General features: G+C 37.3%; 1 protein-coding gene across 1 annotated transcript in view; it reads right to left on the bottom strand.

Moving 5' to 3' along the window:
* The window catches only part of SDCCAG8 (serologically defined colon cancer antigen 8), a gene marked incomplete at its 5' end in the record, with an annotated part of 100314 nt that overhangs the window by 51601 nt on the left and 21656 nt on the right, over nucleotides 1–27057 (bottom strand). Inside the window, one exon of the mRNA XM_010190975.1 lies at nucleotides 8854–8951. Coding sequence (XP_010189277.1) covers nucleotides 8854–8951 — 98 coding nt within the window. The remainder of the gene's footprint in view (nucleotides 1–8853; nucleotides 8952–27057) is intronic.

Here is a 27057-nt window from a genome sequence, read left to right as displayed (position 1 = left end):
CACATCCCCCAGAGACTTTCAGCTAAAGAAACCAGCAGAAGCCCAGTATTTTGTTTAATAGTGTCTCATGCGAGACGGCTGCGTGCAGTTGGGTGCTGTGCTGTCATCTGGCGCACAGCTGGCTGGCTCACTTTCGGCTGGGGGTAGCCTTCAGCACATATCAAGCTATACCGCTCAAGCTACCAAGGCAAGCCTATAAAGGTCCACTCCTCACTGCTAGGATCCCTCCTGTCAAACACATGTGAACAGGCAAGTTCAAAATAAATGGAGAATCTACTGCCACCAGACACAGGCTCGTGCTAAAGGGACACATCCTAAAAAGCCGCTCACCTGTGCCACTTACTGTGCAGAGCAAACTAGCAGGAGATCAGAAACCCCAGATGCATGGTGAGTTCCCTATGGCTGAAGTGTATATGGGGTTGGTGAAAATTAATGACTTTATACAGTGAATAAAAGCTCAACTAAAAGACTAGGAAAATACAGGGAAGTCTTACTCAGAAGGGTAGCTGACTAATCTCAATCTTAGCACCTAGAAAACTTTGGAATTGAGACACATCCAGTGCCACGTAAAGAGCAATATCCGAGGTGCCCAGAGCTGCAGAGGAACAAAAAGATTTCCTGGAGCCAAAGCTGTCTAAACTGAGTGGCAAGTCTTTCACCCACACCTTGAGTTGACACCTTCCCTGTACTCTAAGTTCAATCTCTCTGACCTCCTACAGAAAATTTCCTCAACAGATTCTACGTATACAGAGAAAAAAAACCAACAAAACAGAACCAAAAAAACCCCTATGGATAAAACATGCAGAAGGCAGCCCAAGAGATTTCAGGAATGATCGGTAACATTGCTGCTACAATCAGCAAATACTGCAGGAGTTTTAGAAGGTTTGACAGGGGCTGTTTATTTGCAATTACGCTGAGCTGTGAAAGAAGGGGAGCTTGCTTTAAGAAAAAGAAAACCAGTACACTGTAGACAGAAGGAAACAGTTATATCCAGACATCTCCAGCGCTACTGCGAAGATACCAGAACTTTCCTCTTGCAAAAACTTCAGATTTTCTCATATTGACTACATGAAAGCACAATGACAATGTAAAACAAAGCAATAACAGCCTAATTTTGATGACACAGTCAAGATCTGAATCAGAAATGACAGCTAAACATTAACTGAACCAGAACTTTTTAAAGCATTATCTATAGGTATCAAAAAAGGGGACCGAGCAATTAAACTGCAGCAGCCTGTTCCCTACTAGAGTGCAAACACTGAATCAAAACTGGAAACAGTAGCGAAAATTATAGTTCTTTCACATAGTATCCACTGTAAAACACTAAATAAAATGGATAAAATTCACTTTGACCTCAAAGCAAACATAGAAGTATGCTGGACAAATTTGAGCCACCAAATTTACTGAAAAATAAAAAACTTTTCCCACAACTAACAAACAAAAAATGGATCACACATCCATTTTCAATAGAAGACTCTCTTTCAAATGGCTTCGCAGTAAAGAAAAAGGAAGGATGTAAAGGCTAGTGCTGTGAAAGTCGTATTTGACATAAATAACAGCTCATCGATTTTTGACTATAAAAGAAGAAAAGAACTTAGATTGATAAAACTTAGAATTTCACAATGCAGTTCAATAGCAGGTACTTCTCCAAGAGCCTTTTTGATTTGGCAACAGTAAAAATACAAAATGAAAAACTACAAGATGAGTCTCAATGTCAAATTAGGCCTCTGACTGGGGCTTGCCAATAAGTCTTGACAAAGCAACTATGATATGAAGCAACCATGCTTCCTAGATTGACTGTTTGATTTTCCCATGAGATCAAAATGTGGCATTTTTAAAAAATGCTAACGGATCCATTAGCAAGAACTATGAAATTAATTGGACCAATTAAAATACTCTAGCAAGTATCTCAGTTCAGTGGCACACAAGATATTATCATAACCTTATTTTTGACATCTTCACTTCTTATTAACTACAGTTAAAAATGTAATTATAAAATATGCTAGGCTTTCACACATACTTACTTTAAACTGGACTTAGCTTGCATGTAGTGTTCCAAATGTTTGAGGTATCTGAACTAACAAGACTGTTGGTATAAATAATGCCCAGTCCTCGAGCTCAGCACCAACACTCAGGCAGTGAGAGGACCAGTCGAGCCTAACCTTCACTCCACTCCTCAGCGGCTAAGCACAGATCTCTTCCCAAATAACAGGTAGCCACGTGGGCCAGCGCTGTGACCTACTGCGCAACAAATCCCAACAGAAGAGGGAAAGCACTCAGCTGAGGGCTCCTGCAGCTCTTTCAGAGGAAATGGGCTTCCTCTCCCAGTATTTTTGAAAATAAATGTGTAGCACAAGCTTCCATATATAAAATGGAAAAACAGTTTTGAGAAGGTACCTAAGCACTTGATTCTCAGCACCTTTAATAAAATTTGGCCTGCGGGCACTCAAATCAACTAGACAACTTTTGAAAATACGACTTGAAAGCCAATGCGTATTAGGAACTCTAAAGATTTTAGCCAATAGTTTCAAGTACAAAGGCCCAGCAATGTTTTACGCAGTCTACTTTGCAAGCTTTCCATGATACATGTCTAGTGGACTGTCCATTACAAGCAGCTTTCTGAACTATCTTCTCACTGGTTATTTAATATTATTATTTCAGCTGCAGGTATCAAGAGAAGAATGGAAATTCAGAAATCCTTTACTCTTTCAGGCTACAGGGGAAAACAAAACAAAACGCTAACCACACAGCAGCACTCATGGTAAAGAAAATGAGTAAAACCTGAAACAGGAGGTTACAATACCTGCTCTATTCTGTAAGGGGGAACAGGAGAAAAATGTCAGCAGTCTATTACTTTACTATCAGAAAGCATTCAAATACTGCAATGATAAAGGTCATAACAGAATGTATACAGAAAAATATCATAAGTTTGGTCAGAACACTTGACAAATTCCTTCCCTCTGTCCTCCACATGTACCTTCACAAGTGTGTCATACACAGGAGGATAAGGGGTTCTTTTTCAGGTCAGCAGATAAGCCTAAAGATTGGACTGCAAATATGAAAAAAAAAAATTACCAAGAAGTTATTCTTCTCAGTAATGGTCTTAAATTATTTTCTCTATTAATGTAAAACTCCTAGCACTGCTTTCAGACCTGCATCTCAATTTAACAGCACTGCAGTATCCTATCCAGCTATTTATAATGGGGAATGTGCCTACAGTGTTGTACATTACACTATCTGAAATCTTAGTCTTTTCAAACATTTAGGTAAGGGACTACAACACAGCAAGACCCCAAATTTTGCAGGGAAATAAGTAAATGCTGGTTTTAAGTGTAGCTATGATTCAAAACTATTGATTTCCAAACCTCCTACATTAACAGAGCTCTCGGGCATTTACCTTGCTCATATATTAAGATAAAGTCAATAATAAGACTCAGAGCCACAAGATTTCTCCCTTTCCCTTAAGTTGGGCTTCTAGAAACCTTCTGGTTAGAAGTGATTGTTTTGGTTATCAACCTTTGTAAGGCCTATGTATTTTCATCTAATAGGTCCTTGTTAGTACCTAGGATTGCTATGACTGAGGATGTAGCTGGACAGTGTTTCCTGGTTTCCTCTTATAAAACACTGCAGATTTTTTTGCCATCTGATTTTTTGAAGCAAAGGTTTTGACTTCTTCAGTGCAAGTGTAAAACCACCACGTGTTTGGACTGGCTGGATTTTACAGCTCTTGGTGCTTTTACTGGGCAGAAGGAGAGAGATGAAATTAATGCTGTTATGGCAAAATACAAATTAAAAAAAGATGCATACATGCATGCTTGTGCAAGAAATATCTAGAAATATATTTTTAAAGCATCATGATCGGGTCATTTCTTTAAGCCTCTCCAAGGAGTTGAAAAATTGCCCTTCCGGTATCCCACTGTGGGAATTACCCACTGAGTTGCTCTTTATGCCTGTTTCTGGGAGCTGACTGGATGCTGATTCTGGAGCCTGCTGCCAGGTCTTCTCAGTAGAAAGCTCAAGTTTCTGGAAAACGCCCCAGCCAGCACACTGTGTTTGGTGAGCTTCAGTATTATCTACATTTTCATGGTCAAATTTTGCAGAGACCTAATTATTAATTTAATTGGTCCAATTGGAGGACTTTGTCATTGGTAAGAGTGCATGTGGTCCTATTTGTGAGAATTGAGACTTAAATAAGTAAAGAGTTTCCTAAAATAATTAAACGTCAGAGTTTTCTTCTCTCAACCATGTGAAGCAGAAGGAACTACAAGCAATTAGAAAAGTTATGTAAAGGTCAAGGGTTTAAAAGTTGTAAAAAATTTTAGCATTCAAATTGATTTAGGATCTGGAAAGATGCTACAGAAATAACTTTGAAGCAGTAATACCTTTAAAGTACGTTAATGAACCAATCAAACAAAACTTTTTACTGCCCTACCTGAGATAAAAGACTGGGAAAGACAGCTCTGCCAGGCTACTACTACCTCACAAAACCACCTCAAAATACAAGAAACACTTTTGATGGAGAAAAGAAGAAGAGATTAAGCTCTGCCCACATTCCCAACTTTGTCAACAGACTAACTACCACTATCTGTCAAATTAGCTTAAACTATTTTCCCCACAATGCAAATAATTACCCAAACGTATACGTTAATGACTGTGCATGAAAATTACTTCATAATTACCAACCAGAGATACTGGTAGGCATGAGAAAGATGAAAAGTTGTAAGGGCATAGGAACTGAGAGACACAGAGTGTTACTCCCATGAAAGGTAAAAAAGTTTGAATATAGTTAACATGAGTATATACATAACTGGCGGTATATTCCATCTCTACTTCTGTCCACTAAACCTATCAGCAAAATTAAAAGATTGGGCTTCTTACTCACTTTAAATTCAGAATAAAAGAAAGATTTTGTAGACACCTAGCCTATAACATGATTTTATTCTTAAAAGAATTACATATTATGCCTTCAAAAGATATATACAGAAAACTACCAGTTCCTCAATGCAGAAAATAACTATTCAATATGGATAGTTCTCTGTATACTAAGTTGCAGTTAAATACTATCATTAAATATCCTGTGTTACATTGTAAGAGAAGAAAAAAAAGTGTTTCTAACAGTAATTAACATCTCATATAAGGTCAAATACACTGACTAAGAACAAAAAAATCTAATTCTTCTGGCATATCTATAAGCCTTGCCAGCAAGATACGTACCTTGTAAGTAAACACCCATTCTGCAGTGGTTATTACCATCAGATTGTGAACTATTTTGCTGAAAAGTCCCTACAGAAAAAGAATAGAAGTTGCATGGGAAGATGTGACATGAGAAGAAGTGTTTCTTTGTGAAGTCTTAGTGCATTGCCCTAAGCACTTCACAGCACCGTGCCCCTTTCTCTGGAATATTCTCTGTATCTTTGCTCCATAAGCCACTTTTACCAATGGATGAACGTTGAAAAGTTTGCTTTCCATAGAAGATTTTTACAGGCATTTAATCTGTGTACACAAAATTATTTAAATTATTTTCACTATATTTAAAATAAAGGAGTAGTTTTCTTGACTTATGGCGATTCTTGAATTTGGCACCGGCAGTGTCTTACTGTGCAGCTCCAGGACAGATTTAAGCCAGCCTAAGGCGACATTGCCAGTATAAGGTGCAGTCCCTCTTTTCACCCTCTTCTAGCACTCATGCAACTTATTCTGCAAGAGCAAATTCTTCTTTTTCAATCAGATTAACGGCCTGAGCCACCTGATCACACAGGTGCCTGTCTTCCAGTGTCGGCACATGCAAGGGCCTGGCAATGCGTGGTCAGACATAACATCATCTTCCCACTCCAGGGATTTGCCTTCTCAGCAGCAGCACAGATTTCCACCAGCTTCACACAATTGTAACTCTGCACTCCAAGGCTCAGCTTGCTAATACAGTAAATCCAACCGTCAGGCTCCTACTATTGAATCAAAAAAATGAAGCAGAGACCTGATCTGCTATGAACTCACTCTGCCAATTTAAATTTGTTCAAAAACCCAATGTTTTTGGTACATTGACTTTGTACCAGCAAGCTTTATGCTGAATCAGGTATCATCTGTCCTACTGCAACTGGCATGAAGTCAGCATAAACACTGCATTGCATGCAGATGTTCTATGAACGACTGCTGAGCAACCACCTCCATTTTTCACAGATGTTAGGTTTGGGGACACAACCTGCAGCTAAGCTACCATAGGCCTGATTCTCTGAAGTTGATAACTATCCCCAACTACTGCTGAAGTTGAGAAAAGCTGAGGAATGGTTCTCTCTGCCTCTAAAGACCAAGCCTCACATGAACAGCTTGGGAAGAAGCAGAGCAATTTGACAGAACAAAGCATTCTTCAGGATGACAATTTGAAAGACAATATTTGATTCTGAGGGATTTTGATCTAGGGTAAGCTAGACTTCTCCCTTGTCCTTCAGCAAGATAGCACATACTCCAGCAGACTGACAAACTTGTGACCAAAAGCAAGAAAGATGAGAAATACTGTGCTAAAATTACACTGTACTTGAAAATGGTTTATTTGGTTAGATATTACAGAAACATCCCAATAAAAGGCACATTTATCTATCCACATATCACAGGAGCTAGATATGAACAGGTGAGTTAAAATATAAAAATTCAGCCCTACGTGCGTTTTATTGGTTTGGTCAACTGTGGCATAATTTTTCTATTATCCTGACTGTGTCTGACTGCACATTAGTATTAGAAATAATGGACAGGCGGTATAACAGTTGAGGGTTTTGGTGTTTTGTTTGGGTTTTTTTGGGGTTGTTTAAAGTCAGATTATAAATCTCTCATCCTTACACGGTCACGAGTAAGGGAGAAATGTATTTTACTAACAACTTTAAAACAAAACTCACAAATTACTACCATTTTGTTAAGTGCTAGATATCCCACTGTGCAGTTTTGCTTTGTGAATTTTTACCTTCTTCCATGCACACTTTTAGCCACTGATCGCACAGCCTTTCAGTGTTTTCTGCCTTTTCCTTTAAATAAACTGGCTCTGGCTCCTTCCATCTGGTTCCCCTTCCGTCAGCAACCCTGCACCTGTTCACACCTCCTCTCCTGTTGGATTCCACTGAACATTTCCTCCTCTGCCAGGGCTATTCTGGCACTCGCAACCTTTCTGTCATTCAATCCATCTGTCAGAAGTGAACTTTGTTTACCGCAAGCTTCTGCTTTCTTCTTCAAGAAGCAAAGCCCCTCAAGGTCATTGTCAAATGAACTGTCGGTGTGGATTTAAATCCACTTCTGCTAACCAGCAGAATATGAAGTTCTTTACAGTCCCATATTTGCAAAGAACGGTTTGGGGTAGAGGAGAAAGGAATACAGAAGCAAAAGAATAGATTTTTTCATCATTTGTTAACTCCAGCAGCTAATGTGTTTTTCTTCACATACGTATATTTGCACCTTCTTGCAAAGACTCGCATGATCTGAGAAAGACTTGCAGAGCTATGCAAAAAAGAGGAAAAGACTAATAAAAATATTATGAATAAAATAATAAATGGAAGCTTTTGACTCTAGTTTTAACACTGTGTAGCAAAGATACTGACTAAAAATGCAGAGGGAAATGGGAACAGCTGAATGAGTAAGTTTACAGTAAAACCTTAAAGCAGTGGCCAACAGCATTCACTGCAAATTATTTTATCTGCAGCATCTCTTTTTTTTTTAACTTACCTACTGATGTTTCAAATGAAACACAGTTTAAGTAACAAAAAAATCCCAAATATTTTTTTCTGTTTTCAAGCCTTGTAAAACACACATATGCAACTCTTTGTTAAAATACTCCCTTCCATGTTGAGACAAATTGCAAAGATTCTTTGTCAGGGCTGAGAGTAAATTCACATTGTCAACAGGATACATTATTTTTAGCAATTCCTGTGCCCCTATTTCTTTTCAGAAATACATTCTGATAACCACAAGCTCCTGAATTATTAACTAACCTCCTCAACAGTCACATTCTTCTAAAATAAGAAATACCTTTCAATTTCACTGCATGCCTAGGGTATCCTTTTAAAAAATAAAAAATAAAAAAAAAATCTTTCACCAAGATTAAATGCAGTACCAAAAAATGAAATACATATTTTAAGTTTTGTAAGCAATTATAACGAACCACCCATTTTATTACCCTTTTACCAAAAATTAATTTAAAGTAAAGCTTTTTGGGAGCAAATCCAGGAGGTAATCCAATCTCATTAGCAGAAATGCAGTTATACTTATGTTAGGTCTGAATTTGACTCTAATAAAAATTGCATTGACAAATACCACACAAGTTTAGCTGAATAATAACTTAATATTGATCTCTCTCTTTTATACGTGGATTAGTCCCTGAATTTGCTATGATCTTCTTCCATAGGAAACAACATGCAGGTGAACAAAAGCACTGGAAATAGAAGAGGAACTCTGGAAAATAAACAATATGGAGCAGTGTTTCTAACTACAGAGAAACTTTTATTCCCCAGTTTGTTTTCAGTTCCGGAGAAGGCAACTGAGCAACAAGAAGCTAATGAAGAACAGTTGCTCCTATTTCTACAAATACGTAGTTTGCTACTCAAACCACCAGGAACGCGGGGGCAACCAAGTGTGGCAGGCTTTGAAGCTTGCCAGGCTGCCAGCACAGCCAGGGGAAGGAGGTCAGCCCTGCCCTGCCGAGGAGCTGGCGGCAGAGGCTGCGCTCATCTGCTCGCCCAGGACAGGCATTGCCCAGCTCACACTGTCCCCCACAACAGTCACCAGCACGAGGACGCCAAGCAAGGGGATGAGGAGGGCAGCCAGGGAGCCAAGGCTCAGGTGATTTTTTTCTTCCTCCTTCCATCCACCAGGTACCTTCTCCAGAGGTGACAACCTACAGGCTGATGCTCTTCAGCATCAAGTTCGATAAAGTCTCCAGCTGAGGACTCTTTGGGTTCACAGTTGAATTTCTTCTAGACAAGAATTTCAGGAGCTGAAATTTACACAGAATTAAAAAAAACCCCAACAAACCAACAATCACTGTGACTGCACAAAATAAACAACTTCAAATATACTTTTGAAAGCAAAGGCAGCTTTAAAAATGGTTTCAGCTCACAAATACCAAGTGCTGATAGTAAAAGTACATTTTAGCTTGTTGTAAAAACAAGCTTTCAGATGTACTTGAGAAAAAAGCCCTAGAACAAGCCAAAAAGAAAGATAAAAATCAGAACCATTTTTCCAGTAGCAAATTCAGCAAAAAATCCAACAGCTTTGAATACATGCGTCTGAGAGATTTCTATGGTTAAAAAAAATAAATCATTATCCTGTTATCATTAGTCACACAAATAGACAACCTAATTTGAATGAGATCAAAGTAAATATTTGATATACAGGCATAAATTTATTACTGTTAGTGCTGAATAATAACTGCTCAAAACAAAGACATTCTAAAGATGTTTGTTTTCTACAGCAGTTAGTCTCTTCTGTATTTTATCTGAATTCACTGCTCGCTCCAAAGCGCTTTAAGTATTGTCACTGCTCCTGAACCACACTCTACATGCAGCAGCAATTTGGCTGCCTCAACAACCTGATGCGACGTATAAAAGATGAAATCATTAGAGAAATTTGATGTGACCAGTTGCAGTTTAAATGCCATGGAGAAAAATTTAGATTAATCTAAGACTAAAATCCAAGTATGTATTATTCCCTTTTCCTTGAGAAATTTATATTGTAGGACAATTATTAAATTGTTAACCATGTTTAAACTCTAAAAATGAAAAAAATAATTAAGATGATTTATAAAGACTTTAATATTAAAAATTAACACACGATTTTGGATTTATTCTTTATTTCTTCAATCATATTTTCTTTCTGTTTTAAACTTCATCAATGGCCTTTACATGTTTGTACAATTATCTTAAATATATTTAAATGATTAAATAGGTATTTAAATGATTGTGTATTATCTTGACACAGAGTATATCAGCTTTAAAATTTCTACAAGGCCCTGCCAGAAGACGACAGAGCCGATTTATTTCAAATCGCTCAGTATCAGTCTTCATAAAGCAGCATATGGTCTTATCATGTCAGGTAAAATATTTTACCTTCTATAATAACGCAGAGCAGCTAATTTATCTACATGCTGTATAATCAGATAAACAATTTCAGCTGCACTATGAAAACCTGTAGGCAAGGGAGAAATTTATCCCCCCCCTCCCCCCCCAACTTTATTGACTTTTCTGCCTATACATTCACAGAATTGCTAACAACAGAGGTTATTCTTTCTTCCATCCCCTTCTTCAATTACCTTAAAGCAAGACCTTCTTTTCAGTTGTGGAAATATTTGCAATTTCTACAGTTGCAGGACAAAGAAATGAGACATTTCCACAGTTTGCTTGGGGGAAAAGGAAGGGGAAAAAAAGCTTTGCAAGATTCTGTTGCAAGTAAAGCAGAGTGAATGACAACTTTCAAAGCTTCCACAATCATTTACTAATGTGCTGCTATACCAAATAAGTCTAATTTTTTTTTGACAGCACCAAATTAGATTTATTGCAGAAACTGATGCATAAATAGCATATGGCTATGTTATACCACCTATTTCAAATCCCGGTAATGTTTCCTCCCCTCCCCGCTCTAAATGAATAATTGAGCCAAGCTATAAACCTTCTGCAGATGAGAGATATACAAGTTCAAAAAGCAGATGCAGGAGATGTAGGTTTCTTTGTTGAAATTGTTTAAAAGTGTATCACATATCCCGATCAAACAAAACTGGGCAGTAATACGTCAGGCCTCCCTTGCTGCACGTCAGGATTTTATTTCCCTCTTTCCTTGATAAAACTTTGTTTCCATTTCTCTTTCAGGCTGACAGTCATCAACACGGGGCATGATCTTGTAATCCTCTGACTACCTCTTGTAATCATGACTACCTCTTACTTGCACAAGAAATCCTATTGATCTTTACTTCTTATGTGAGTAAAATTATTCACGTGACTCAAGATCAGAAGGCTCAGACCTCCATTCATTCCTCACAAGCTCTCATTTATGAAGACGGAAGTGCCTCCTCCGAGCAAAAAGAAAACATCAGAAAACTGGTTTCATTCATCAGAGGGGCCCAACCCTGTGGGAAGGTGCCGACCTACAGCTCTCCCCCGCTTTCAACAGGAGCAAAGTTTTCTTATCGCTTTGCTGGATCAGTCCCCGCACCCACGTGCTTTTGTATTTCTGTCAATCGCCAAATTCTGTGCTCAGTATGCTGCCACAATAAAACACAAAAACACGCATCCTCATCATCGGCAGCAAAGACGCGTATTTTCGAGGTAGCGAGGGGCACAACACACCTAGGCAGGACGTGCCAAACCCCAGTGGGCCGCACAGGGCTCCCGGCTCGTGCCTCCCCTCTTCCCTCCTGGGGGATGAGGCCTGTCCAACGCCCTCAAAGTTTGTGCGGTCGCCGCCCGGAAAAAAAGACCTTGCAAGGTCTTCTCTCCGGCCGGCGGGCACACCGCCCGGGGGGGTTGGGGCTCCCCCGCCGCTCGCCGCGCGGTGGTCAGTCCTCCCAGCTGCCCTATCCGTTACTGTCTGATTAGCTCTGCGAAGGAGCCCCTCCCCGGCCAGCTTTCCCTGCCATCTGTTCCACACGCGATGGCTGCCGCCCAGCAGCCTCGCGCTGCCCTCCTACCTGGCACCCGGCTCCCGGCCTTACCCCAAAGTGCTAACACAGGTTCTCGCTGCTGGCAGAGTCAGGATTTCATTACTACTACTTTGACAAGTGCAGGGTTGTTTGTAATTTCTCTTTTATCCTGATTTTGATTGTACAACCACCTCCCACTGATTCAGTTTGCTTCAGTTTTGTTGCTCACAGATTTTACTCTCCACATTAATCTCCCTCTGGCATGTTACTGCATCTGTTCCCTTTTTTATTATTAATTTTCAAATTCCCACCATTTTTGACAAAAAGGAGGTAATCTGCACTCTGCTTCTGCCCATTTCATTTTCTTTAATTTGGAAGATAAGTATGAAAGCGTGCCAAAGAAGTTAATTCTCCGTTAACAGTTTATTTTCTGGCATACCGATGCCTTTGTATATGAAAAACAGATAGAAATAAATGTTGACTGAATCACAACAACATAGTTGCAACCGTCCCTAAATTTAATGAAAAGTAAACATATGAAGCACAATCTAAAAAGTTTATTAGTTATCAGAGTTGTTTCATGTTATCACTCCTCCCTGCATTTTAAAATAATAGTTTTGTACAAGATGAACAGAATATAAAATAAAAGAAATCGACCACTGCTTACACTTCATTTCTGCTTCTCTCCTCTCTGCCCCCCCAATTTAAGTGTTATTGGTCCTTTCATCAGTCACTCTAGGAACATAAAACTTATCTCAGTCATTTAATGCCAGTAACAGCATTTCTTCAAATGTTACCCATTTTCCAGCATAGATAACAGACTCTTTCTGACGTGCTAAAATTGTTGACAAAAGCACGACAGCAAGTTTGCTGTTAGCTAATAGATACTACTAGAAAAAAAAAACCCAAACAAGAGATAACACTAAGTAATGTGCAACTTCCTAGAAGGCTATATAGAACCACCTTCTATGAATCAAGAATTTAGTTTACATTTTATCACTTAATAATATAATTTAAATAGGGAAATCAATGTATGAGGCATACTGCAACCGTAACAAGGAACGCTGATGACGACATACATAGCAAAGCTTCAGTAACTAAATAATGCCACAGGAACCTGGAAGTGGAACAATAATTTATGTGCTTTATGTATTACACATGTAATGCAAATTAGCGTTAATGGAGTCATTGAAACTAGCAAGGAGGACGGATGCACAGTAGAAAGGCTATAGCACTGCTAAAAACCACTGTCCTCCCCAGATGCCACTTTCTGCTTTCTAGATATAATATAATTTTCAAAAATAAGGAAGGAAAGGACATAAACCACATAAAAGGAAAAAAAAATAATCAAGAACCACATCACTCATTGACCTCACTAATATAAGCCTCTATCCTTCAAGAGAGCCACACAAGGATCCAGGGTAGCTTGGCAGGTCATTTGAACCTGGAAGCACAGGTTCTCCCTACCTACAAGTTGACAGTCAATGCTGCTTGCAACGTTTCATATAAGCACACAAGAACAGTAAAAAAATAAATTAAATTATATCTGCTTCAACTCCACTCAACTACACCTCCCAGCAAAATTTAGATGACATTCCAGTCAAATAGATCTCAAGCCATCTACCTATCTCCATGCCTGAGAAAATGCATGGTGGTATAGAAAAAGTTCAGTTTTGAAATTCAGTGATTCCGTCAATTCTTAAGATTTATTTAACTGCTTTGGCATATGCAAACAGACACTGCATCTGGCTGCAACAAACAATTACTAACTTCAGATTTGTTTTGTAAGAAAAAAATGAAAGATTTTTAATGACTATTGTGTTACACAAGAATAATGAAAAATGTTATTTAAGTAGATGACATGCTAAGATCTGGATAAGTTGTTAACAACTTGCATCTTTTGTGTGATCCTTTCCAGTAGCATACAGACATGATTTTTAACGATTATTCTCTCATGAACTACGAACAATAGATCTGTATGTTTTATACTCTCTGAAGAATGGATTCAGATAAGCTTCATTAGCAAGACCCAAACCTTGCCAAAGTAACGGCAATTTAACGTTGACTTCAGAAGTAATTTCTTAAAATTATCTTGCTACAAGCAACTCTAATACAAATAACCACAAAGCTGAAACTAGGGTAAAAAAAATTAAAAATACTTTAAACAAGTATGGTCAGTCTCTCACAGCATGGTGACATCTGCAAAGTTATATGACTGACAATAAAAACTACACAGAAGAAGTTCTGTATTTTCTCAGTCATTTAAAGACATACAAATTAGAATTACTAACTAGATTCAATAGCAGGAAATGCATGTTAATAGCACGGATTTCTAAGCAACATATTGCTCCAGGAAGAAAGGTGACAGGAAAAGGCAAATTTAAACTCTGTGGCAACGGTTTAGAATAGCTAATTGTAACCTTTTTCTTGATTTTTAACAAGAACATTTTGTTAACTTAGAAGCTGTTTAGCTGGTAATCAATCAACGGTGTCTGAAAACTAGGATGCAGCAAAAGAAGTGGGACTCCTGGAGAAGAGTGCAGTTCTGCAGAGCACTCTTTCTCACTAAGACGAAGATTGAGTGCTCCTTCTCATTTAATCCATTCATGTAACATTTACCATCTCATTTTCATACATTAAAATCCAAAGTTCACGTACGCCTTTTTAAATTCAATTTATTTACAATATCAAAACTTAGAATCACTAATTAGTAAGACCTTTTCCCCTCAGTAATATACTCATTCACACAGAACAAATAATTCTTTCTGCATCTCCTCAGCTACCTGTAATTTTTGCCAGATCAAACCAGACAGGTCATGCAAGGCAACAGAAAGCCACTCCACTACTGTGTGACTGCAGCCCAACCTCCCTCAAGTCCAGCGCTGTGAGAAGACTTGGAGTGAACCAGCTGGTCCTCTCCTGAAAAGAGGGAAATCAGCAAGAAGAGGCCAAGGCCAGAATACCCAAGAGATGCACTAAATCAGTGCAATTTCTGCAGCAACCTCCCACAGGCAGGACTCTAGAGCTTAAAATCTGTTTTCCTTGGCAAGTGCCCCAGCGAATGAGCCTCTAACCCCACACGATTGCTTTTACCACGACCCTTCGAGTGAGTATTTTCACTTGCACAGCTGCCATTTGAGGTGAAGGGAATAAGGAATGAGAGAAGGCGGACCATAAGCCAATGAAGTTCACGTGCAACAACTACGGATGTACCAATCCGTTAAAAACACACTGAGTTCAAAATGCGAAATTAATGCTGCTACAGACATGTAACTTTTATACCTTCACTAACACAGAAAACTTGTTCTGGCAGGAAGTGATCTGAGTGGAAGAAAAAAGAGGACAGGCTAAGGAAGAGTTTCATTTCAGGAGGGGATCTCAGGAAAAACCAATGACTAAGGGAGAACATCTCTAGCCTTGCCCTACCAATCTAAGTATATGGGGATGACAGGGAACAGGGCAGGAGCAAAGAATCTCATCTCTTCCTCCCATTTCATTCATGACAGCAGCATCACCTAATGTACTCTTGGAAAGCAGACAGCCACTCCAAAGAAGGACACAAAAACCTACAGAGAACAAAGTAGTATAGAATTTTGGGAATATCAAGGAGAAAGAGTTGAACCTATTTCTCATGCTTCAATGTATACATTTTTCTGACAATTCGTTGTCAGCATAGAAAACATTTCACTGCTTATAAGCATACTTATAAACAGAAGCCAGAACACGAACACAATATATAAAAAAATACAGTAAAGATCAGGAGATTGCAGAAGAATGGCTGCACCAGACAAGAAGCCATAGCAGTTCAGCATCTGTCTCAAAAAGCAGACATCTGTGAAGCTGTAAGAGAACAGGGCCAGCACAGAGCATTAGTTGCCCAAAATACTGGTCCAGCCTCCAGTGATTTGCATCTCAAGAAACTTCCCGAGTCAAAGACCATAGATTGAAAAGCTACCTGAATATTCTCTATGTTAGGTATCCAGCTTTAAGTGCCTCGCTACATAAAAGCAGTCAACAGCTCTCATTTTTAAAAGCTGAGTATCTTTACACAAAAAAAAAATATTGGCTAGTCAGATTTCCTCCAAGATATCCAGAAATTCATTGCATATAATCAGCCTTTTGCTAAAAGGAGCGTGGTAAGCCATTTGGTTAACTATCACAACAAATCATTATTAATAAAGTTCTGCTAAATCCAAACTTTAGATTTCTTAACAACTCACCCAAAACTTTTTTCAAGTTCATTAACCTCTAGCATATTTTTTCTCTAAATACAGGCTGTTACAGTGGTACTTTCTTCCATCTGTTAAACAACCGTGCTCTGAATTACACAGAAATGTAGCTGAATAAAAAAGTGATTCATTGAATTTAATAGTTTAGGCGAGGCTTTGTTTTATTTCCACTTACTCAATGGCAGAATTCTCACAAAGCCTGAAGAGTAAAAGACTTGGATAAACACACAGACTTCTGTTAAGTGATAAAAAAATCTGAGTTTTTTTCCCCCCATGTAAAATCTAAACTAACTTAACTTTTCTTCCTTAAGGACTGAGTAAAAGCCGCCAGATTTGTTTCTGGATGTTCACTCTTGAGGGAGCAGAGGGACAGAACAAAACAAAACCCCCACACGCACCCAAAACCCTGCAAACAGTCAGACAACAGCATTTTCTGTGGCAAAAGGAAAAATTCTTGCAGTTACCAAAACTCAAGCTACAATTAATAATTGGCACATTAATCTTCTGCTGTTTCCTAGAAATATGTAATGAATAGTACAGTAAATGGCTTTGTGAGCTACCCCAGGATGGAATAAGCTCAAGCAAAGTCTCTGGTCACACACTGTTTGCACTGTACCACGTCTCCACTGATTTAAAAGCCCTCCCCATGCACTTGAGCTTACCTCCTATTCATAGACAGTAATATAACCTTTTGATTGTTTAACCTTCACTGAACCTTAACATGATTATGTTCATTTACACAATCCTGGTCATGCTGCTGCAGAAGCTTCAGGTTATCGATCTGAGAACAGCTGTGCTTAAAGCTGCTGCTGTGCACTACAGTTGCAAATGACATTTAAAATGTCTTTGTAGTACCAAAGACAGCACAACAAAAAGAACAGAGCTGCAACCTCCCCCGCTCTTTTTCCCACCCAAAAGCATGCTACCTCATCACCGGAGCGGAGCATTACTTTTTCCTTACACCAGTAACTCACTGTCATGAATCGCACTTCTTAACTCACTTTGTAGTTCATAACTCACTTATTTAAATCTCCACGTTTAACATGACCGAGGCCTGCCCATGCAGTCAATGACTGCAAGTATCTACAACAACTGTGGGGAAGCCTGTGGCAAAAAAAATTAGCAGACTGAAATTGGTACTACAGCATGTAATAGGATAAGGGGTACCTGGTGAGGTGCAGTTGGTGCTCAGATTTACTCAGCAGTTCTGTCAGTTTTAGGTACTCCTCTCTGGCTCCTGTCATGTCCTGATGGGCTTGTTCCAAACGCTGTTTGTTTCCAGTCAGCTCTAATGCTAGTTTTTCTATTGTCTTAGAAAATAGTAGAACCAAAATAAAGTATATTTAAGAAATGCACAGATATATGTTTTAAGAAAATAAATCTTAATGTGATATAAGTTCCTGAAAAATAATGCACATTTTTCATTTTAGAACAGAACTACTTTGTTGATAAAGACACCAAAACAAGCAAATTAAAGGATTTGAAATCACATTCTTATGAAAAGCCAAAATGTATATCACATTTATATACGGTAATATGTGGTCAATGTTATTGTCTTCAAGCAGCTTAAGAGATACAGACATTCAACAATTTTCTGATTTTCTCATGCAAAGGCTTCTATGTTTGTGACCCAAATTCACTGTGTTAGAAAGTCGGAAGGCAGCAGAACAGTGGCCATCTTCAGAAGCTGCTGGACATAGGATAGCTCTTGTGGTCATTTATTTTGCTTACCTATTACATAAGCAACAACACGTGGGAATTTAGCTTTGTCATACTCACATATTATACAAGAGAATAAAGTAATTTTGTGATTTTACCACTACTGAAAATAAGTTCTTTATGACTTATAACTGAATCCTAAACATATCAAGTGCTGTTAACACTATCATTTTCTTAACATTGTTAGACCTTACAAGTCAAATAAACCATGTAAGTCAATCTAACTCAGTCAATTAGTCTATTAAATTATGTTATAAATAACGATAAGCAAATTTGCATGACCAGCATCTTTGATTCCAGTGAAGCACACTGGATTTACTGTCTCTAACCGAATCATATTGTCAACAGTTGAAACATTTTTCACAAATATTCTCAGAAGGAATACATTTTGCTCTAAGTCCACACACAACAAAGTACCTGTAGGAATACATCTGTAATGTAATACTATATGTTGTCCTAAGGATGCTTTTAAGGAGGCCAGTGGAGTACAGAATAAGCTAACATTGTAATTTTCTCATGTAGTAACTATTCTACATTAACTCCCTGCATAAATATTTATTCATTGCTGGGGCTGGAGGGAACTTGCATGTTTTTCAGTCAGCTAAACTGTGAAAGGTCACTTGTAGTACAGAATAAAATTGTTCATATAAGGAGTTAGTGCTGAATAGCTATTACACTTTAAATTCATACCATAACTTATTTTGCGATAGTTTCCTCATGTAGACAAACCTCAGTATCTTCTTCGGTTAATGAAATCATTCATTCAAAAACAAACGATTGTAATTCAGTTCCAATATTTGCAATCTTGAAGCACCTTTGTATTAATGTTGTCTTTTCCTCCTATGAAAACATTACCCTAAACCACTTACAGTAAGTCATGATGTTGCAGGCAAACAATCTCTTCATCCAGAAAAAGGTTTAAAAATAAATAAAAAAGAACATTATGAATTTTTGCTAATTACTTAACGACACACTTGTTTTCCCCAAGAGCACTCAACAAAAATTCATGAAGGAAATTTTGATTAGAATTTGAATGTCACCTTGCTTTATCAAATAGACCACCTATCAAATGAAATCTAATTCCAAGTTTGAATACAAAGATAGTGAAATATCTGCAAAATCATTAGTACTCTTCCCCTCAAAAGAATGTAATAACCTAGTACACTGTCAGGATATTTTAAAACCACGTGTGCGAAGGTATTAAGTTATAGATGTTTTGCATTTGCACTTATTTACAGATAATTTTGCACATTTCAAGTAGAAACACAGAGGTCTCAGTGGGTTCTCTACCCTCTATTCTTCTTAACAACAGCAGTTCATTAATGTTATTTCTCCGTTCACAATAAACATGGACTCAAGTTCTTTACTGCCTTTACAAGTTAAAGATAGGGAAGTTCTGCAACATCCTTAAAATTTACTTTAAGAATACATTCATTCAGAATACCTTTAAAAAAACCCGAAACCGCAAGGTAGTCAAAAAGCATCAGCTAAGTATTTGAAAAGGCACAACCACAGCTGAGAACATAAATACACTCTAGATCACTCCTTCAGGGAGAAGTTTCAAGGAACAGATGGGCTTTACACCATTGCCTCGAGTTAAACAGGCTCAGTCAGGTTTTGACACAGACCCACAGAAGGAAGCAAATTCCAAGTGCAAGAACCTCTGGTGAAAATGGTCTGCTTCCATCAGCCAGATGTTGAACCTGCAGGGTTGAACCCAAAAATACATCCACAGATTTCAGTTGTCATGAAAGTGCAGAGGGCAATTCTCAGACAATGACTCCATGACAGGATCTTTAAAGACTCACAGGAGTCTTACGATTTCTGTGAAAAGTAGCAAGAAAGCAAACACAGATTTTGAAGAACAATTTTACTTCTGCTACTTTCATCAGTAATTTCCAAATTCAGAATCAGCTCCTTTACCCAACACATACATGTGTGCTTGTATATATGTGTAGGTGTATATAGATATATATAAAAATATATCTTAAAGTACTTAAAGGCACTCACAGTGTGAGCTATATGAAGAGTAGGAATTCTACAGAAGAATTCTTGCAAAGACCACGGCAGAAACAGCAGACAACCTCATGAGAAAAGGATGGTGGAAAAATGCCACCCAAAAGAACATGCTAACAGCTACTCAGAAACCTGAAGCATCTAATCCTCGTATATCTAGGGATATCAACTGAATTCTTCTTTTTGAAACAACAGAGAACATTCATTGAAAACAATTCGGTAGGAGTCATGCATCATCACACTGAAAACACACAGCCCATGCTCTGAACTCTACTTGTTACTTTGGTTTAAATACTGAGATAATCGTTTGAAACATAAAAAGTCTCAGAACTTGACACAAGTCCATACAAAAAAAAAAAAAAAAATCAATCTGCTTCCCTCTCCTCCAAACAATAATAGTCTCACTCTGTAGTATAGCATACTCTCACTGTATAGTATATACTCTGTCCCAAAATACATCAAGTCCAGGTCATTAGGTCATGACGATACAAACAGAATACAGAGAAACTGCAGAACCAATGAATCTTCTTCACTGTTCCTGCAGGGAAACTTATCAGGAAGCATCTTTCCAAAACTACTCAGGCTCAAACTAGTTTTTGGGTTACTTTTAGTTCTCAGTTCTTCTACCGGGAAGCTGCAAGCAGTTCTGGAGCTGCTCTCTGGGCCCCAGTGTAATTGTGAGGAGAGACACAGAAACAAACTACCAACTAAAGTATTTTGCTGACAACTCTGCTTCTCATGCAGTGTTAATTTGATCCCTCGGTGCCTATCACTTGTGATACAGCTTTTTACAACATGATCAGAGAGTATTTCTTCAAGGTACTTAACTTTTCGATGTATGTGAGAGACAAGAGATGGAGCACAGAACTGCAAAAAGACAGATGACAATCTTGCATTTAAGAAAATCTGAAACAGATTTTCAGTATAACAAGGAACAGAATTATCATAATGTATACGTACAACAAGACTACATTAAGGTTGGAACAGGCAACTTCTGGTGCTTAACTCCGCAACTTTAATATTCTTATTACTTCTGCACATAATTTTAAAAGTACTATTTAATCTCTCTCACACTGCAGTTGTGTAAACTCCCAGGAATACCAACAGGCACTCTGCCATTTCTCTCAGTCAGAGAAACATAGTTATCAGTGAGTTGAAGCCCATTAACACCATTCCGCATGCATATCCAAGTTAGTTACAAGAAAGAAGTTTTACTAAACAAAAATTAAAGCATTGATGAAATATTGCTGCTATAAAATTTTACTCTATATCAATTATTCTTTTCTCAGTATTACTACCAGCCACCTTTTAAATTTTCCACTTTGAAGTATATAGAACTCTTCAATATTTTTTTTCTTGAAACACTTGAGTGTTTCACTTCTCATTCATTAGTTTATGATGAGTTCACATCATTGTAAAGATTGTGAAAATCATCACTGTGAGATTGCGAAAAATCCTCTGATTTTCACAATGTATTTTTAGGCAGACACAGTGGAGATGCTCATTCATTGACATGAATGCATCTTACTGGAAAGCATAAAAGATAATTTCTCAAGCACTGGATCAATCTTCTAACATCCTCTTCATAAATTATCTGAAATTACCTTAACCTAACAATAATTATCTATGTTGTAAAAATGTGCTGTTTAATTAACTAGATATCTCTTTATCTGTACAAATTCTAACAAAATGAAATAATACTTTCATTCAAAACAAGCCAAACTAAATATTAAAATAATTGTTTAATTCTTTTCATACTGAGGTTGATTCTATTGTATGCAGAAAAATGCAACTTTAAATTCCAAACTAGCAGATGCTTTTCATAGAATTCTAAATAGCAGCAAACTGACAGAAAAGACAAATGCTTTTTTTTTAATTCAAACAAATGAGAACAATTAAGCAGTGACAAAAGAACTCATACTCTGAAGTAAATGCAACAACAACTTTAGAAGACTTTTAGCAAAATTGAAAATAAACTAAAAACAAATTAATAAGTGATTTATGACATTCACTGTTGTAGCAGTATGCTCATGCATGAGGTAAGAAAATACACAATATAACCTGAAAAGCAAATTCTGCACTGTCTATACCATTGCACAAATTCTGCAGCAAAATAATTTTGGAGGGAAAAATATTTTTGTGAATTTACAGTACTTTATTTTCATACTTCATTTTCCATCATTATTAAAAGATTAAAGGGGCATAAAATAGAACCAAAAACAGAGGAACAAATATAAAGTAATAAAAAGTGAAATATAATTACTGTAGTGGTTGATATTTGCAGGTGGATCCCCAAAAGGCAATCAACATCTATAAATTAACACACAGTAAAATTTTCAGGCTCTGATGCTTACATGCTCAGTTTCATTTACAAGAGTAGCCCTTCAAAGCAATGAAGTCTGTGACAATGCACAGGACTGATGCTATAATTAAAGTCTTTCTAAGAGATGCCACCAGTATAGCCACTTACACACACTTAAATATTATATATAACAGTGACAGGAAGTTTTTAGACTGTTTAAAACTGATCTCAATCGATGTTTTCACCTTTATTAATATACTAATTAATCAGGGCTAGAACAATCATACCGTATTATAAAACTAATTTTTTATATTTTTTTATTTTTAATTAAAAACAAAACAAAACAAAACTGAACAAAACAAGATGGTTTTTGTAGCAAGATTTTGAGGTATTTTATTTGGAGGATAGACGCCTATCAGTCCATACGCTGCAGGGGTCACAGGCAGTCGTTGCTATCCTAATCCTTGTATCAATCATGCAACTCTCAGTTCTGAGTGATCTCTAAACAGACCTCCCAGGCACAGCCATCTGACAGAGCATATTGCACCTGAAGAACTATCCAACTTCAGGAAGAGAGTTAAGGCCATCATGAGGTTAACTCCTGCCATGTCCCAACAGTGTTTTACTCCTTTTTTGTACTCTATGTGAATTACTGCTGCTTCCCATTCAAATCTGCGTGAGGATACAAAGCAGTTATGAAAACTAAATTTGGTTTTAAAGGGAAAATATAATTTCTAAAAGTATATTTACTATAAAGCTATAAAAATATACAAATAAATAGTAAGAAATACAATGTACACAAGGTGATACAGAGACCACCTCTTTTGAAGAGGTCAATTCACAAAAATCATAAAACAACTGCAAATTCTACCCAAATATGAAAACCTTTCATGACACGAAAGGCAATTAATGTGAGCAGAAACACAAGTAGCAAAGTAGCCCAAATAAACACCCATGGCTCCTTTGAAGGGTTTTCCCTACGGCTGCCTCACAAACCAGTTGACATCTAAAAACCAGAGGGACAGGCAAAGACATAACCTAGACAAGCAGCACAGGCTGGAATTTGTTGGAAAGCCTGGTCTGGTGGGACTCTTGAATTCCTCACAAAGAAGTAGTTTTGTGACCACTTAATCATTCGTACTGCAAAGAAACGTAATGGCACCTGGCACTACTGTGGCACCCCACGTGCTCTGCTAAAAGGCAAAGCCTCAACTTCCCAGGAATAGCATGGAGATGGGATGCTCTTAAATGCACACATTTTTAAATCCCACTCAAATAAACTTTCTACCTGTAACTATTAGCTGGGGTGAGAAAAAAAAATCTTGTGGCTAAGTATATATTTATGACTACACAATTTTTAAATTAAGCAATAGTCTTAGGCATCTGTCCTTGTGCAGACTCTCAAAGAGCAACATGGCTCCTGGATACTGTGGATAAATACCCTGGGAAACAGACAAGAGTGAACGGCTGTAACACGTTATATAAGGATTTTACCTCATTATTTCCCTGAAAATATTTGCTTTCAATTTGCCAAAATACTTGAACTGCAATACTATTTCAGCAACAAAACTTCCAAACCCATAGAGATTACCTCAGTCACATTTTAACAGACAACATTGCTGTACTAGAGATTAGCTCAGCAGTCACCAACAGAGATAAGAAAGTGATTTTGTTCCACAGTGGAACGAGATTTTATTTTGTGGGGTTTTTTTTGTTGTTGGGTATTTTTTTTGTTTTGGGTTTTTTTTAATGGATTGCACTGAGGGGGTGAACAGGGACAAGGTGAAGAATGGGATGGTGCAAAGTAGATGGTTTGCTTGCTGATAAAGGAATTTCAGAAAAGGAGAAGAAAAGGAAGGGCGAGATTATTCCTACCTCATTACTGAAAAAATAGGAGAGAACAAAACTTATTCCTTTTCTCATTTAAAACACATATTTGAGATTACTGATGTGGGATTGGCTCTTTTTTCCTGGACAGCATTAAAGAATAACTGGAAAGAAAACCTACGTGGTAAAAACTGACAAGTGATAGTCAGGGACTTTTACACTCTTTTTCTTCTGATTGTTGGCACAATGACTACTGATAAAAGAGCCATTTTTCTAGACTAAGACTAAGAAGAAGAAAACAACAGAAAGTAAGCATTTCTTTAAATATAATGCATATACACACTATATCAAGAGCTATGCAATTCTTTCACTACTTTGAATAATGTTTAATGCACATAAACCATTTTCTCTTTCCACATACTAAGAGGGTGACATCCCACTGGATGACAGACCATGGATCAAGATTACATGGGCCACCTACACTTATGAACAATAAAATAATTCCTTTTATCAGGTCAACTTCTTAGGGGAAGCAAACCAGTACAGAAAATACAGACCAGTCAGTACAGAAAAGTCTACTACTAGGAATCCCAGTCCAAGGGATTTTTCTTACAGAAACATGAAAAATTTAATGAAGGCTATGCATCCTACTGATCCTTGAGGAATGAGTGGCTGACAGGTGAAAGCAATGCCATAGCACAGCAGCAGCAGCTATATCATAATTGTAATTAAACATTTCTTTTGTTATATATTGTCGGGTTGTATGTCAATGTTTTTCCTTAAAAATCTTCAGATAAGCCAGTAAGTTCAGTTATAAGAGAATTATGTTCCTCCTGAACAGCTCAGAAAATTCATATCAAAGCACAGCATAAATGACTACCATTCTACTCCTTCCTTATGCACCCATTTTCAAGTTAGTGCATTGAATGCTCAAAACTGAAAATGATACATTAAGAAGAGTTCAATTACAGTGAAGGTTATGCTTTCTTGTCCAAAAGCAATTGGTTTTGCTACTTTTAATGCCATTAGATTCAAGATTAGACCAAGTAAGAAAATTAGATGCTAAGAGTTTCAAGTTGTCTGCTAGGTTTTGAGATTTTTCTCCCTGCCAAATAGTATTCAAGTACATTTACCAATTGTACAGCATTTCTTTTGAAAACAGAACCTTCAAAGCATCTTTTTATCTAATAAGGTCACAAAATCTTAGGTATAGGACTGTTGCAAGAACACACATAACACATAATCCTAACCCATTTTCATCAAAAAAATAAAAACTTAAAATTTTATTAAATTTCAAAACATCTGGTGATTTCTTGAATGTCCCAGCTTGTGAAAAATCTATTACACTAAAGCTTGACTCATAGAAGCCTGATCCCTTTTCATAAGAAGACAAGTCAGTGAATCAGCATCTTCAGAAGGTTGCATTGGTGTTGCACTGGACATTGCAGCATTTCCAGGATATACACCCAATTCTTGGCCTGCATTATTTCTGATGAAAATAGAGGCAGTAATCTCTCCACTTATAATGTCTAAATTAGGTTACTATAAATCACGGATTTATGACAAATGAGATAAACATTCCCAAAATACCTTTTGGCAAAATGCTTTTGGACTGCAATTTTGCCAGATTTTTATTTGTCTGTAAAATTGTCAGTGTATAGTGTACAGAGACATCATTTAGGTTCTGTCACACCACACAAAAATGCTTTGATGTGTAGCTCTTTCTATTGGTATAGGTTGTGCATATCCAGTGACAATCCAACTTCCATTTTATTTGGGCACATGAACTTCCATACAAGCAAGTCTTAAAAATCTGTCGAGTTTGGTATAAGTACAAGTAGGCGACATAATTCTGTAATTTCCTGCTTCAGTCTACATTTGCCCAATTTTAAATACAGTATTAAAAGAATGGCTTTTTATAGGTTAAGATTACTGACTTGGATTTATTTCTACACAAAGTATTTATCTGATTCCTCAAAACATTGTAAAATAAAGTTTAAAAGCTTCAGTTAGTTTTTGAAGTTGGATTTAACGTGTCCCACCGCTTTATTACAACGAGACCACAACTCTCAGTGGTGCAATGCTACCAGTAAGAACAATCTAATAAGGATGACGCCCAAATTGGCTGAGACTGCACAGACCAATACCACAAAACTGTTTTCACGTCTACATGCTGAAGCTTGCAAGATTTTTATAAACCAAATAAAAATTATTTACAGGCAAACAGAAAGCAAATGATTAACAGTGTACTTCACTTTTACTTTTATAATGCAGAGCAGAAAAGAGCAAATGCTAATCTGAGAAAACGATTTCATAGTGTGTCAGAAGTATGATTTCTATTAGAAATGCACAAATTATGCCATGCAGTGCTTTCAAATTCACAGAAAAAGTATTATAAAAGTGAAGTCCTGCTGTGTCAAATATGCCACACAATTGTTGTTCTGATAACAGCTATTTAGGTTAGGGCGTGACTTTTCTCTGATATAGCTGTGCTAGTACAACCCCTAGTGTGGACACGGTTTACTGCCATGAAGGCATTATACCCGTGTAACTTCTAAAGCTTGTTCCTAAGAAGGCAAACTATTAAGTAAGGCACTGTTAGCTCAGCACTGCTACATCCACCATGGGAGGGCTGTGAGAGAAAAAGAGAGGGCAGTAGGTTATGTTACTTTACAACATACTGGGCCAGATGAACAGATGCAGGTTTTGTGTGGAGAAACTGCGTGGTATATGTCTTTCCCCCTCTCCCTCATTAATCCTAATGTTAATCAGGATCATGATGGGTGATATTACAAAACTCTTATACAATTTAAATTGTAACACTGCTCTTTGCGTTTTCATTTTTATTCTAAGAAATATTTATGTCAAATATTAATAACAGGTAGTCATAGCAAGGTGCCAATATTTGTTATTAGTCTTAATGGAGAAGGGATATTAGAATAAAAGAGAATAGTACCAAAGATATATACTCCCTCGAATTTTCCTAAATGATACAAGTTCAGTTTTTAAGAACATCATAAATATCACTGTAGGATAAATACATATCTCTATTTACTGACATAGTATATGTATCTGACAATCCTAAATAGTACACATGGGGAATTCTGCTTCTTCCGACACACCTGAATAACTTTAATCGCTTTTTAAAAGTCACTACATATAAACTAAAATACATATTCAAAACTAAAATTTACCCACAGCACAATTAAAAATATAATCATACCTCAAGAAACAGTAAACTCACTTTCAATATATCAGGACAATCTGAAACACAATTCTTTGCTTTTTAAACAGAAAAATCTACCATTTAATGTAGAATAGCATGAAAATATTCATACATTATTGTCTCTCTACTC

The sequence above is a fragment of the Mesitornis unicolor genome, unplaced genomic scaffold, assembly GCF_000695765.1.
Source record: "Mesitornis unicolor isolate BGI_N332 unplaced genomic scaffold, ASM69576v1 scaffold22698, whole genome shotgun sequence".
Lineage (NCBI taxonomy): Eukaryota > Metazoa > Chordata > Aves > Mesitornithiformes > Mesitornithidae > Mesitornis > Mesitornis unicolor.
The sequence above is the reverse complement of the archived record's forward strand: the minus strand, read 5'-3'. Positions and strand labels throughout refer to the sequence as shown.